This window comes from Monodon monoceros, unplaced genomic scaffold (assembly GCF_005190385.1).
Source record: "Monodon monoceros isolate NGI ecotype Baffin Bay Population unplaced genomic scaffold, NGI_Narwhal_1 Super_Scaffold_18, whole genome shotgun sequence".
NCBI classification, from domain to species: Eukaryota; Metazoa; Chordata; class Mammalia; order Artiodactyla; family Monodontidae; genus Monodon; species Monodon monoceros.
Genome location: NW_021703774.1, coordinates 102734371 through 102750125, shown reverse-complemented (window position 1 = coordinate 102750125; position 15755 = coordinate 102734371). Strand labels below are relative to the sequence as shown.

At 40.2% G+C, this 15755-nt stretch overlaps 1 protein-coding gene across 2 annotated transcripts in view; it reads left to right on the top strand.

Annotated features, from left to right (window-relative positions):
• Nucleotides 1-15511, top strand: part of LRRC8B (leucine rich repeat containing 8 VRAC subunit B) — a 74726-nt gene extending 59215 nt beyond the window's left edge. For both annotated transcript variants that reach the window (XM_029229405.1, XM_029229406.1), the window contains one exon: nt 11810-15511. In XM_029229405.1, coding sequence (XP_029085238.1) covers nt 11810-12082 — 273 coding nt within the window. In that variant the 3' untranslated portion in view covers nt 12083-15511. The remainder of the gene's footprint in view (nt 1-11809) is intronic.
• Nucleotides 15512-15755: the final 244 nt, after the last annotated feature.

Here is a 15755-nt window from a genome sequence, read left to right as displayed (position 1 = left end):
CTTTTCTTGTTCCTGATCTTAATGGAAATGGTTTCAGTTTTTCACCATTGAAGACGATGTTGGCTGTGGGTTTGTCATATATGGCCTTTATTATGTTGAGGTAAGTTCCCTCAGTGCCTACTTTCTAGAGGCTTTTTATCACAAATGGGTGTTGAATTTTGTCAAAAGCTTTCTCTGCATCTATTGAGATGATCATATGGTTTTTCTCCTTCACTTTGTTAATATGTTGTATCACATTGATTGATTTGCGTATATTGAAGAATCCTTGCATTCCTGGGATAAACCCCACTTGATCATGGTTTATGATCCTTTTAATGTGCTGTTGGATTCTTTTTGCTAGTTATTTTTTTGAGGATTTTTGCATCTATGTTCATCAGTGATATTGGCCTGTAGTTTTCTTTCTTTGTGACATCTTTGTCTGATTTTGGTATCAGGGTGATGGTGGCCTCGTAGAATGAGTTTGGGAGTGTTCCTCCCTCTGCTATATTTTGGAAGAGTTTGAGAAGGACAGGTGTTAGCTCTTCTCTAAATGTTTCATAGAATTTGCCTCTGAATCCATCTGGTCCTTGGCTTTTGTTTGTTGGAAGATTTTTAATCACAGTTTCAATTTCAGTGCTTTTGATTGGTCTGTTCATATTTTCTATTTCTTCCTGGTTCAGTCTGAGAAGGTTGTGCATTTCTAAGGATTTGTCCATTTCTTCCAGGTTATCCATTTTATTGGCATATAGTTGCTTGTAGTAATCTCTCATGATCCTTTGTATTTCTGCAGTGTCAGTTGTTACTTCTTTTTCATTTCTAATTCTATTGATTTGAGTCTTCTCCCTTTTATTCTTGATGAGTCTGGCTAATGGTTTATCAGTTTTGTTTATCTTCTTAAAGAACCAGCTTTTAGTTTTGTTTATCTTTGCTATAGTTTCCTTCATTTCTTTTTCATTTATTTCTGATCTGATATTTATGATTTCTTTCCTTCTGCTATCTTTGGGGGTTTTTTGTTCTTCTTTCTATGTTGCTTTAGGTGTAAGGTTACGTTGTTTGTGTGAGATTTTTTTTGTTTCTTAAGGTAGGATTGTATTGCTATAAACTTCCCTCTTAGAACTGCTTTTGCTGCATCCCGTAGGTTTTGGGTCGTCGTGTTTTCATTGTCATTTGTTTCTAGGTATTTTTTGATTTTCTCTTTGAATTCTTCAGTGATCTCTTGGTTATTAAGTAGTGTATTGTTTATCCTCCATGTGTTTGTATTTTTTACAGATTTTTTTCCTGTAATTGATATCTAGTCTCATAGCATTGTGGTCAGAAAAGATACTTGATACGATTTCAATTTTCTTAAGTTTACCAAGGCTTGATTTGTGACCCAAGATATGATCTATCCTGCAGAATGTTCCATGAGCCCTTGAGAAGAAAGTGTATTCTGTTGTTTTGGATGGAATGTCCTATAAATATCAATTAAGTCCATCTTGTTTAATGTATCATTTAAAGCTTGTGTTTCCTTATTTATTTTCATTTTGTACGGTCTGTCCATTGGTGAAAGTGGGGTGTTAAAATCCCCTACTATGATTGTGTTACTGTCAATCTCCCCTTTTATGGCTGTATTTGCCTTATGTATTGAGGTGCTTCTATGTTGGGTACATAAATATTTACAATTGCTATATCTTCTTGAATTGATCCCTTGTTCATTATGTAGTGTCCTTTTTTGTCTCTTGTAATAGTCTTTGTTTCAAAGTCTATTTTGTCTGATATGAGAATTGCTGCTCCAGCTTTCTTTTGACTTTCATTTGCATGGAATATCTTTTTCTGTACCCTCACTTTCAGTCTGTATGTGTCCCTAGGTCTGAAGTGGGTTTCTTTAGACAGCATGTATACAGGTCTTGTTTTTTATCCATTCAGCCAGTCTGTGTTTTTTGGTTGGAGCGTTCAATCCATTTACATTTAAGGTAATTCTTGATATGTATGTTCATATTACCATTGTCTTAATTGTTTTGGGTTTGTTATTGTAGGTCTTTTCCTTCTCTTGTGTTTCCTGCCTAGAGAAGTTCCTTTAGCATTTGTTGTAAAGCTGGTTTGGTGGTGCTGATTTCTCTTAGCTTTTGCTTGTCTGTAATGGTTTTAATTTCTCCGCCAAATCTGAATGAGATCCTTGCTGGGTAGAGTAATCTTGGTTGTAGGTTTTTCCCCTTCATCACTTTAAATATGTCCTGCCAGTCCCTTCTGGCTTGCAGAGTTTCTGCTGAAAGATCAGCTGTTAACCTTATAGCGATTCCCTTGTATGTTATTTGTTGTTTTTCCCTTGCTGCTTTTAATATTTTTTCCTTGTATTTAATTTTTGATAGTTTTATTAATATGTGTCTTGGCGTGTTTCTCATTGGATTTATCCTGTATGGGACTCTCTGTGCTTCCTGGACTTGATTAACTATTTCCTTTCTCATATTAGGGAAGTTTTCAACTATAATCTCTTCAAATATTTTCTCAGTCCCTTTCTTTTTCTCTTCTTCTTCTGGGACCCCTATAATTCGAATGTTGGTGCGTTTAATGTTGTCCCAGAGGTCCCTGAGACTGTCCTCAATTCTTTTCATTCTTCTTTCTTTATTCTGCTCGGCAGTAGTTATTTCCACTATTTTATCTTCCAGGTCACTTACCTGTTTTTCTGCCTCAGTTATTCTGCTATTGATCCCTTCTAGAGAATTTTTAATTTTATTTATTGTGTTGTTCATCATTGTTTATTGCCTCTTTAGTCCGTCTAGGTCCTTGTTAAACATTTTTTTGTATTTTCTCCGTTCTATTTCCAAGATTTTGGATCATCTTTACTATCATTATTCTGAATTCTTTTTCAGGTAGACTGTCTATTTCCTCTTCATTTGTTAGGTCTGGTGGGTTTTTTTGCTCCTTTATCTGCTGTGTGTTTCTCTGTCTTCTCATTTTGCTTAACTTACTGTGTTTGGGGTCTCCTTTTCACAGGCTGCAGGTTCGTAGTTCCCGTTGTTTTTGGTGTCTGCCCCCAGTGACTAAGGTGTTTCAGTGGGTTGTGTAGGCTTCCTTGGGGAGGGGAATAGTGCCTGTGTTCTAGTGGATGAGGCTGGATCTTGTCTTTCTGGTGGGCAGGTCCATGTCCAGTGGTGTGTTTTGGGGTGTCTGTGACCGTATTATGAGTTTAGGCAGCCTCTCTGCTAATGGGTGGGGTTGTGTTCCTGTCTTGCTAGTCGTTTGGCATAAGGTGTCCAGCACTAGAACTTGGCTGGTCGTTGAGTGGAGCTGGGTCTTGGCGTTGAGATGGAGATCTCTGGGAGATTTTCCCCGTTTGATATTACGTGGAGCTGAGAGGTCTCTTGTGGACCAGTGTCCTAAACTTGGCTCTCCCACCTCAGAGGCACAGCCCTGACTCCTGGCTGGACCACCAAGAGCCTGTCATCCACACGGCTCAGGAAAAAGGGAGGGAAAGAAAGAAGAAGATAAAATAAAATAAAGTTATTAAAATAATAATTAATAAAAAAATTTTACGTAATCAAAAAAAAAAAAGAAAGAAAGAAGAGAGCAACCAAACCAAAAAACAAATCCACCAAGGATAATAAGCACTAAAAACTATACTAAAGGGCTTCCCTGGTGGCGCACTGGTTGAGAGTCCGCCTGCCAATCCAGGGGACATGGGTTCATGCCCCGGTCCGGGAAGATCCCACATGCCATGCAGCGGCTACGCCTGTGAGCCATGGCCGCTGAGCCTGCGTGTCCAGAGCCTGTGCTCTGCAGCGGGAGAGGCCACAACAGTGAGAGGCCCGTGTACCACTGAAAAAAAAAATATACTAAAAAAAAAAACGAAAAAAAAAAAACGGACAGACAGAACCCTAGGACAAATGGTAAAAGCAAAGCTATACAGACAAAATCACACACAGAAGCATATACATACACACTCACAAAAAGGGAAAAAAAAAAAAATATATATATATATGTATATATATTGCTCCCAAAGTCCACCTCCTCAATTTGGGATGATTCATTGTCTAATCCGGTATTCCACAGATGCAGGGTACATGAAGTTAATTGTGGAGATTTAATCCGCTGCTTCTGAGGCTGCCGGGAGAGATTTCCCTTTCTCTTTTTTGTTCACACAGCTCCTGGGGTTCAGCTTTGGATTTGGACCTGCTTCTTAATGTAGGTCACCTGAGGGTGTCTGTTCTTCGCTCAGACAGGACGGGGTTAAAGTAGCAGCTGATTTGGGGGCTCTGGCTCACTCAGGCCGGGGGGAGGGAGGGGTACGGATGCGGGGCGAGCCTGCGGTGGCAGAGGCCACTGTGACGTTGCACCAGCCTGAGGCGTGCCGTGCGTTCTCCCGGGGAAGTTTTCCCTGGATCACAGGATCCTGGCAGTGGCGGGCTGCACAGGCTCCCCGGAAGGGGGGTGTGGAGAGTGACCTGTGCTCGCACACAGGCTTCTTAGCGGCGACCGCAGCAGCCTTAGCGACTCATGCCCGTCTCTGGGGTCTGCGCCTGATAGCCACGGCTCATGCCCGCCTCTGGAGCTCCTTTAAGCAGCACTCTTAATCCCCTCTCCTCGCGCACCAGGAAACAAAGAGGGAAGAAAAAGTCTCTTGCCTCTTCGGCAGGTCCAGACTTTTTCCCGGACTCCCTCCCGGCTAGCCGCCGTGCACTAACGCCCTGCAGGCTGTGTTCACGCCGCCAACCCCAGTCCTCTCCCTGCGATCTGACCGAAGCCAGAGCCTCAGCTCCCAGCCCCGCCCGCCCGGCGGGTGAGCAGACAAGCCTCTCGGGCTGGTCAGTGCTCGTCGACACAGATCCTCTGTGCGGGAATCTCTCCGCTTTGCGCTCCACACCCCTGTTGCTGTGCTCTCCTCCACGGCCCCGAAGCTTTCCCCCTCTGCCACCCGCAGTCTCCGCCCGCGAAGGGGCTTCTAGTGTGTGGAAACCCTTCCTCCTTCACAGCTTCCTCTCACTGGTGCAGGTCCCGTCCCTATTCTTTTGTCTCTGTTTATCCTTTTTTCTTTTGCCCTACCCAGGTACGTGGGGAGTTTCTTGCCTTTTGGGAAGTCTGAGGTCTTCTGCCAGCGTTCAGTAGGTGTTCTGTAGGAGTTGTTCCACGTGTAGATGTATTTCTGATATATGTGTGGGGAGGAAGGCGATCTCCGCGTCTTACTCTTCCGCCATCTTGAAGCTCCTCCTGACCACTCCATACATTTTTGAAAGTCGTGGCTGGTTAAATTGTCAGCGGGCCGTGAATTATCTAAATGTATAAGCAGGTTAACGGCTTTCTGTAGTTCATTGTTAACTTTAAGATCATTGGTACCTTTGACACCGAGTTTACTGACTTCTTGATTGTGGCTAAAAGGGAGACTAGGTGTTAGTATCAGACATATTTTGTCTTGAAGGGTACTTTGTAGCATATGAAAAGTCTTATACTGAAGAAAGTTTATGGCCAAAGTACAACGGTGTCTCTGGCTGTGTTGTCTCAGAAGTGGGCTAGCCAGCAGTTGTGGAGCATCCTCCGGGCCATAACGATGACTGTGACACCTTTGAATGGGTTAGGATCACTTCATCAGAGCTATGAAGAGACTTACCTGCTAAGGATGTGGAGAAACTGGAACTCAGAAGACAGTGACCAGACAGATGAAACGTTCCTCTCTGATGGTATAGTGTATCCTAATTATAGGAAGTACTGGGGAGGGAAGGGAGAGAGAATAGTCCACAATATTGGTCTTCGAATATTTGGAAGACCTTACATAGGAAAGAAAGCTTATTGGGAGTAGCTGTAAGTGTTAGAGCTTGGACAAGCAGGAGATTTCTCATCTTTCCCCAGAAAGCTGTCCAAAGACTGAATGAACATTTGGGAAGGGAGAAGTGATTTTCTTATTAATAAAACTGTCCAGATATAAATTGTCAACCACTTGGTAGGAATATTGTTAAAGGGAATTAAGGATTCATGTTTCATATAGGGATTTAACTAATTTCAAGGTTCATTCTTGAAACCTTAAGGTTCTCATGAGTCTATGAAGTAGACCAAAATATTTATAAAAATTAGAAAATAAAACATCAAACCTGCTGCATAAATACTTAGATGTGCATATACGCAGAAACGTGAGTTGATTCCTCCATTTGGAATGGAAGTTGGTAAAGATTCCTGAAAGAACAGTTTTTAAAGACTTCTTTTTTTTTTTAAACAGCTTTATTGGAGTATAATTGCTTTACAATGCTGTGTTAGTTTCTGCTTTATAACAAAGTGAATCAGCTATACATATACATATATCCCCATATCTTCTCCCTCTTGCGTCTCCCTCCCACCCCTCTAGGTGGACGCAAAGCACGGAGCTGATCTCTCTGTGCTATGCGGCTGCTTCCAACTAGCTAGCTATTTTACATTTGGTAGTGTATATATCAGACTCTTCTTTTTTAAAGACTTGGGTTTATAGATGGAGGCAACAAATACTAACTCTGGGGTTACGCAGAAAAGACATTTATTGAAAGGCTGTCATGTATCTCATCACTGAAAAGGCTGAAGAATGAAGCTTGGAAAACAATCAAGCACAAAGTTAGATAGCGAAAGAAATGCAGCCAAAATCATAGTACAAAAGTAAAATGAGGAAGATACCTTGACACTGACCATACCAGCACTGCACACCAATGCTATCCTGAAAATGATGCTGCTGCTACTGTGGCCCTTGCCCTCCCACAAAATCGGTTCTTCATGGTTTCTGCTGCTTTGTGACACAAGGCCCACATCTGAGCACCTGATAGAGCTTAAGAATGCTCACACTTGAGCTGTAAGTTATCTGGGAACACAAGGATCTTGTGTTTTCAGTTCCTCTAGTTGGAAGTGGGCTCTGCTTCCCACCAAGAGTCCCACCAAGATAAGGTAGGGAATTCTCAGGACATAGAAGATGTGGGGCAGCCCCCCAAATGACAGACATTCACTGAGAGGGCACTCCAGAGTTTACTCCACTGAATAGTAATAAGTTTTATCACAAAAAAACATTAAACATTTTTTAGCATATTTTTCCTGCAGGATTCCTCAGAGACTTTAACATATGAACATGCATTGTGCTTCTCCAAGAGGGAGATATGGTGTGCAACGTTTGCCACACATAGTTGAGCAAGGTGTTCTTTTCCATGGTAATTCTTGAGAAGAGTGTTCCTGAGAACATTGACTGGGGAAATGTGAAAGGACTATAGAGGTCATGCCCAGAGGATTGCAACAGGCATCGGCAGATGTAATAAGAGATGAGAGCCTTTAGAAGGTGGGCCAGAGTGGAGAGTGCCTTGAATTCTACCAGTCTAGTTCAAGTTTGAGTCACTGGATAGTAGCTGAGGTGAGGCTTGAGCCTGAAAGTGCTAGTTAGCCTGAATCAGTACCTTCAAAGGAGGCTCTGGTTGTAGCATACACAAGGGTTGGGAGAGGACAGTCAAGAAACAAAACCCTGTGGAAAGGTTTAATCATTATGATTTAGAAGTAGGAATATAGGTTAAGAGACTCTTGTATCTGAAAGGAACACTGTGGGTCATTGGTCCTGAGGTCAGCAAGCTACAGCCTGGGAGCCAGATCCTCCCACAGCCTGACCTAAGAATGGTTTTTAAATTTTTAAGCGGTTGGGGAAAAAAATCAAAAGAATAATAATAATATTTCATCACATATGAAAATTATATGAAATTCAAATTTCAGTGTCCATGAATAAGTTGCATTGTTCTCCTTAGTGGGCCTGTATTACAAAGAAATTGTACTCAATTGTGTTATTGTATTTTTAATTACATCACTTAAATGTATGAGATGTTTTCTCTCTTGTTATTGTAAGTACCTACATAATATTTTCAGTTTTGCCACTTGCCCTGCAAAACCTAAAATCTTTACTGTTCCGCTCCTTTAGAGAAAAACTTTGCCAATCTCTGTTCTAGTCCACCGCTTTCACTTTACTGATACTGAAACTGAGGCTCAGAGCAATTTGACTGAGGTCCAAAGCTTCCCAGCGATGGATCTGGGATGGAACCCATGTTCCAGCTCCTGCTCTAGTGCTCTTTCTCCTACAGCTCAGATGCATCAGTGCACATGATGTTCCACGGGAAGCAGTGGTGTGTGTAGATGATGGGAGAGGAAGAAGCAGCATCCACCTCTATCCAGTGCCAAAGTGTAACTGGATTATGATGGTGTTGAATGTGATGGACAAGCACAGGAAAGGGGGAGGATTTAATAACCCCCCTCAAATCTTAAAAACCACTCCAATTTCCACCTAGGTCTTCCAGTTTCTCCATTTCTGCATTTAATGCAACTCAAAGACTTTAGCCAGAAGGTGAATAATGTAGAAATTCCTTCTGCAGATCATTTATGTAGCAGTGCTCCTTGTTGGTTTTGATATTACCACTTAGATATGGAAGTATTCAGCTTTGCTTCTTGAAATGATTGGATTTTATAGATTCAGGTTGACATGTTCTGAGATAGTATGTGTCAATGGGCAGAAAAATAGGAAATCTGACACTGAAAAGAATTCTGAAATGAGGTCCCAGCCTCTGAGAAACAGTGGAATATTTAATTATCAATGTCAGCCATGAATATAGGATGAGAACCATCCTTCCTTTGATGTTCTGGGGGCTTCGATACATTTTGTTGAAAGTATTTGGTTGCCAGAAAATTCTAGGATCTAGAGTGATAATGTAACCATAGTGAGTTTTTTTTCAGTTTATTTCATAGTTTATTAAATATATGTAATACAGTTTATTCTATAAAACCATTCTGTTTATATAGTTTATCATCTGATAGTCTGTAAACATTTCTTTTGATTTTTGAGAAGAAATCAGTGGTCCACTGGGGAATTTTTTTCCTTTCTGGCTCATGTATTATATAGTTTAAGAAAGAGCATGCTAAATGAATTCAGTATAAATAAATGCTATCTAAACATTTTTTTTAAATTTATTGGCTCAGGCAAAATTTGTAAGTCGATTTTTCAAGATAAAACTACTGACTTGAAAGAAAGTCTTGAGTCTCTAACACAGCTCCCCAGCCTCATGAGTTAAGGCCCTGTGCTTGAGCTGCGTGATGATGCTGGGAGAAAGCCCCTGAGACGGATACTTACCGCTCAGGAAGTGTGCTGCTAACCACAGTCCTTAACTCACTTTTACGACACAACTGAGGGGCCAACCCCAGAGGCTCGCTCTCATTGCCTGGTGAAATCCCTCGCCTGTACTCTGGGGGCTGAGAAGAAGCTAAAATCACAAATTGAGAGAGATGAAAGAAGATGGGTGAGACATGGTAGTGTTGACAGCCAGACAGAAGGAGAATGAGGACAACGGCTTTAGGGTCTTCATTCAATAGGAAATCAGTGCAATCAAGCAAGGCACCTGCTGGAGCCTGGAAGCTGAATGAGGAAGGGAGATTGGGATTCCTTGATGCAGCCCTGGTTAAGGCACTCTTCTTCCTAGCAGCCGTTGTAGACTAATGATTTCTATAATTGTTTCATATTTCTCTCCCCCTTTAGACCGGTGCTTCTCAAATGGGGACAGTTTTACACTGTGGAAGACATTAGTCAAGAGACATTTTTAGTCGTCACAACTAGAGAGGGGAGTAGTGCTGGCATCTAGTAGGTAGAGGCCAGGGATGCTGCTAAACATTCCACAATGCACAGGACAGCCCCACAAAAAGAATTATCCCACCCCAAATGTCAACAATGCCAAGGTTGAGAGACCCATCTGTCTTGCTCACTACTTTATCCCCAACACCTAGCTGGGAACCTGGCACAAAATGAGGCTCCCAGCAGGCATTCACTGAACACAGGTGAGCCAAGTCTTCCCTCTTCCCAGCCTCTTTGCCTAAGTCACTCCTTTCGCACCAGCAGGCACTCTCAACCCTGAGCACATTGCACAGGACTGATCATTCCCTCTACTTGTACGTCACTGACACTACTTTTGAGCTGCAGATAATCTCTAATCAGAAGGAGGTTACATTTCTTCTGTCTCTCATCTCTCTGTCATATCTCTATACTGAAATTGACATATCTATGGTTTTTCATCTGCATTCTTAAGAAGGAATGAAATAAAAGGGTAGATATTTTCCTTTGCTTATACCTAGTATTTTGGTGTAGAATGATGAGCTATAATGCATGGCTGACTTAGCAACAGTGATCATTAGATTTATTTTCAAGGATAGCCATTACTGAGAGTATATGTGGGTGATGGAGGAGAAGGCAATTTCCAACATAATGAGCATTTTTGAATGCAATTTGACCAATTTTTTATGCTGTATAGGGAATGTTTATCCTTTTGAAGAGACAGTTCTGGAAGGCCCCGGAAGTTCCAGCAGAGAACTGGCTCAGTGGGGCTACACTAGCCCATCAGAGGAACAGATTGAAATCTGGAGCGCCCCCTTCATCCCTGTTTCTAACAAAGCCACTTCTGGAACAAAGGAACCTACATTGTTTCATAGTTGCAAAGATGCCTGGTCCAGGCCTATATAAATATGGGGAACGTTACAGGGTGGGGTGCGTGCAATCCATCTCTTCCCGGAGCGCACTTGCCCCTCAGTGGCAGGATGAGAGCTGAGGACACTGAGTGTGCTCAGCCCTTCTCTGGGTGTCTTTCCCCAATAAACCCTATTTCATATACATACTGTGGCTCCCTTAGAAACTCAAATGCAACCTTCCCACCAAATAGGGGAGCAGTTCAGTTGAGCAGTTGTAGGAGTTGACCTAATTGCAGGCTATTTATCGTATTTTAAATGATTTCTCTGTGTCGTATGACTTAATCGAAACTCTCAGAGAGCAGGAAGAAGAGTAAATACTCGTGAGTGTGTATGTAGAGGGGAATGAAATGTGCATGTGACTGTCATATCTTGCATGGATTGTATATCTATAGATTGTGTATCTATATCTATTGTATATCTATAGATTGTATATCTATACCTATAGATTGTCATATCCTGTATAGATTGTATAGATTGTCTGTCATATCTTCTTGTCTCTACTCCTGTCAGCTTTTTTTTTTTTTAACAGAATAAAGTTTTCAGTCTCTACTGTGAAACCCTAAAAAATAGCCTTGTGTCTGTTCTCGGGATGTTTTTGAGAGTATAGCTCATTATCCCACACAGTAAACTCGTTATGAGGACTCTTGAGATCCCTGATTTCTGACTAGGACTCAAGAATAATTACAGTTCTCCTCAGTCACTGTTTTGTTTTGTTTTTTTTAGATGTTGGGGGTAGGAGTTTATTAAATAATTTATTTATTTTTGCTGTGTTGGGTCTTCGTTTCTGTGCGAGGGCTTTCTCTAGTTGTGGCAAGCGGGGGCCACTCTTCATCGCGGTGCGCAGGCCACTCACTATCGCGGCCTCTCTTGTTGCGGAGCACAGGCTCCAGACGGGCAGGCTCAATAGTTGTGGCTCACGGGCCCAGTTGCTCCGCGGCATGTGGGATCCTCCCATACCAGGGCTCGAACCCGTGTTCCCTGCATTGGCAGGCAGATTCTCAACCACTGCACCATCAGGGAAGCCCACTGACTTGTTTTTTATCTCCGGGACAATGAGTATGTAACAGATCAGGTTTCCTTTGAGAACTGAGTGTTGCTTGTTAGAATGTTCAGAGCCAAATCTGTTGCCCACACATATGCAGCAGGGGTTTATAGAAGTTCAAGGTAGCCTCAGTCCTGACTCCATGTCAGGATGTCCGTATTTTTCCTTTATCTTTCCCATCTACTTCAAGTGTATCATCATTATTATATGTACCTCTGTAAAATGTCTAGAAATGTTTTTGGGAAAAGGTAGGGGTATAGATAAATAGATGTATTATGGTAGGCCATCAAGAAACAGTTTTACTGGCTTCTTTTTTTCCCTTTCCAGATTGAGATGCTACCAGATGGGCTGTTTCAGTGCAAAAAGCTGCAGTGTTTACTTTTGGGGAAAAATAGCCTGATGAGCTTGTCCCCTCACGTGGGTGAGCTGTCGAACCTTACTCATCTGGAGCTCATTGGTAATTACCTGGAAACACTTCCTCCTGAACTGGAAGGATGTCAGTCCCTCAAACGGAGCTGTCTGATTGTTGAGGAGAATTTGCTCAATACTCTTCCTCCCCCTGTAACAGAACGTTTGCAGACATGCTTAGATAAATGTTGACCTAAAGAGGAAAATAATTTTTAAAAGTACACTCCAGGGCTTTATCTGAGAACTCAATTTTCCTAAGTTATAAAGATGAACAATGGATAATTATGACTAACTATAACCCAATGTCTTATTAAAGCAACTCAGTGTCTATCCCTAAATTAAACAGGTAAAAAGTATTAACACTGAACTAAAGTTTTGTGAATAATTGATCTTTAACTTATGGAAATATAAGAAGTATGCTTGGAGGGTGGAATGGGGACATGAAATTATTGAATCTCTACACTGCAGTTTGTATCTTTTGAAGATTAGGTATTACTTATTTGCATACTTGTTTTAACTGACTTCCTGTTTTGATATTTATCACCTAGACCATAAACTCATCAACATAAATTCCCTTGATGTGTACACTGAGCACTGTCTTTGATTTATGGTCTTAAATATTTTTAGGCAGGGTACATTGTGCTAGGCAGAATTCCTTCTGGCTTAATTTTTACTTCCTGTCCCAGCTTGTTTTGAGTCTTCCTCCATCTGATTTTCTCTTAACAACAATGATGAACCCTGAGAAAGTGCCTGCCTTTGGCCTTTGCATAGAACAGGAGCAGGGTACTTAGGACATGTCACCCTCGGGGCATCCTAAAAGTTAATGTATACTCAAATTTTTTCTTGTATATCATCAAAGCCTTTTTTATTTGCTAATCATTTTTATATTAAATGTAAAACATACAAATATTTTTACTGTATAATCTTGGATTCAAAATCTGTGAGAATAATTTTTGTAAGGTACAGAGAACACATCCTTTTCTTTAAGAATTTACTGTTAATATACTTGGTTTTGGCTGCGTATGATTCTCATATTTGTGCACATTCTGTTCCAAAATGTTTTTGTACTCTGCAACTAATTACTTTTGGATAACAAAAGCCTTGTGTTTCATGCCCTAAAATATTTGGGGGGTTTCCTTGTAAGAGGATGGCCACATCATCTACCTCTCTCTTCCCTAGTGCTGTGCTATTGTACGGGTACAATTCTTAATTACTTCAAAAACTGTGATGGAGGGGAGAGGTGCAGATTTGAATCTTTAAAACTGATTTTGAAGCATTCTGTAGAAATTAAGTAAGAGTTAAGCAAAATACTTTCTTCTCCATCTGCATGATCTCTAGATAGGATTATAATGTAAAACACTCAGCTTAAAATTCAGTGCTTAAAATGAGTTCTCAAAGCTCACAAAGAAATAGATCTGGTTAACTGAAATTCATCTCATGCCTTTGTCTAACTTTTCTGGAATACATTTTGCTCTTTTTTATAAAGAGCTTTGTGTTTGGCTTTTTATTATCATGCATATTGTAAAATGAATAAAATCGACTGACTCATTTTGGGGAAACGTACATTTTCAATGTGTTTTTCTCTAATGGGTCTAGGCATTGTGATGCTGTCTCATTTTGGATGTAACTATGAAGTAATCTATTAACTGCACCTAGACAAAACTGGAAAACACTATGGGTAAAGAGTACTGTAAACATGGAATTGTGTTGTATGGTATGTTTCTTCTTGCTTTGTCCCTTCCAGAAAGATGAAAGTCTAAATTATGGCAAAATGTAGCTTCCCTCACCTGCCACACACCCCCGGACTAACATTCAGAGAAAAGAATTGTTCACATCAAATGAAATTTGAGTAATAGGTATAAAAAATATAAAACACCAAAAGCTGCCTAAAACATTATTGTTTATTCTGAATGACAAAGAACAGTGTAAAAATGCAATTCTTACCAAAACTTGCCTTTAGTCAGAACATTCAAGTTCTCAGGGAGCCAGGCATAACTGATGAAACTTTCTTGTAGGATTTCAGAAAACAGATTGTGACTATATCTAGGGTTTTATGTTATTTTCAATCTTTTGAATGTTGAGTTCTTTGTCATTTTAATGTTTCACATCTCTGTTGCACAATAGAATTGTCATGTGTACCGATTCCAGTGTTGGATAGGATTATCTTATGTTTGGAACATGAATATGATACATGGAAATATGTTTAAATGTTTTGGGCCATATAATTAGCCATAATGTGTATGAAAAATCTTACCCCCTTCTATAAGGAAGAGTTTTTAAAACAAATTTCAGATTTGCTACTATTCCCCTGACAAACTACAACTCCTCCCGGCTAGTCACCAGTTCTGTTCACCTGCAGAAGTCACTAGCCAAACCTTCCTTATCACCCTTCTAAATTTCTGGAAGCAAGTTACTATCAGGATCAATAATGAGTTCTGTAAGCTTCTTTCCAAACACTAGGGTTTGGTTACTAATGCAAACTCTGTTGTTCTTCATGCCATAGTTTTTAGGTTTACTTTTTTATTTCAATCCTACACTCCAGTGTTTAGGTAACTTTGGAAATGATGTAGCACTGATGCCATGAACTCTGAGGCCACCACCTAACACACAAAATTGTGATGTTTGATGCCACCTTTACTGCAGTGTTGGAGCAGATCTTCAATTTGGAAGAGGATTTTAAGTGAAGAAAATTAAGTTTATTCAATTATAATTTTAAGACTTTAGTTGATACTTGATTTCCAAGAATGTGTAGTGCATTTTTCAAAAAATAAATATGGATGTTATTAGAACAAAGTTGAAGGCTTATGCTAGCATTGGTTCATTTTATTTACATACACACACACAGATACACAATGATGAGCTTACACACAGACACACACACGCCCCATGTATACAAAATGTAATTTATTAGTTTTGGATATGTTTAATATTTTTCTAAAGTTGTAAGAGGTTGTAGGTTAATGCTAGGATATTAATTCTTTTATTCCTTACTTGTAATCATGGAGTATTCTGTTCTCTTAGTTGTAATGTTAAAACTAAATGCTCAAACTTGGTCAGCGACCTAAGTGGTTTTGAGCATTTCTTGTAAGGTGTAGTGTTCCTTCACTAACATACATCAGGGTATATCTGTGTGGCACATAGATACGGTGTTTTCATGCTTCATCCTCAGTCTTCATTGTTCCTCTGATATCACCATGTTTCACTGTCACTTAGCAAATGTTTGTGTTAAACAGGGTAAACAGAGATCCTCAAGGTCTCATTGTTGTGGCATAGCTCCAATGTGTGTGCTGTGGTGAGCTGCAGTGAGTTATCTGCATAACATTATTGTTTGATAGTGAAAATATTTGTTTCTGTTCTTCAGGTGTCTCATGATTCAAATTTTGTATGTTGAATTAAAGTATTGCATAATATTGATGGGTTCAGAAACCATTAAAATAATCAAACAATTATTCTGTGGATTTATAGCTTTATTTCCTTGTATTTTCAATCAAATGCTCTTTCCATCGTCACTTTCTCTTAGCATTGTCCCATCCACATAAGGTATTTTGTTTTCCCTCTCCACTCACCCATCTCCTTAAATTTATATAGTAACAAAATATATTTGTGCTAGAGAACTTGCGATACTACTTGAGCATGTATTTTTTTGGGGGGAAGCCAGAGCCTGTGATTATGCCTAATTGAATAGTTCTACTTGACCCATCCCTGCAGTGTTTAGAGCTGATCCAATGATCCCTCATCTGTACCAGCAGCATGAGAATGTAACTGTAAATCCACTTTGTTTTCAGGAACTGTATATTGCATCAGAATCTGTGTTTATTTCTTTCTGGAAACAAGAGGAAGGCTGGTGGGAGAGGGGAGGAGTTAT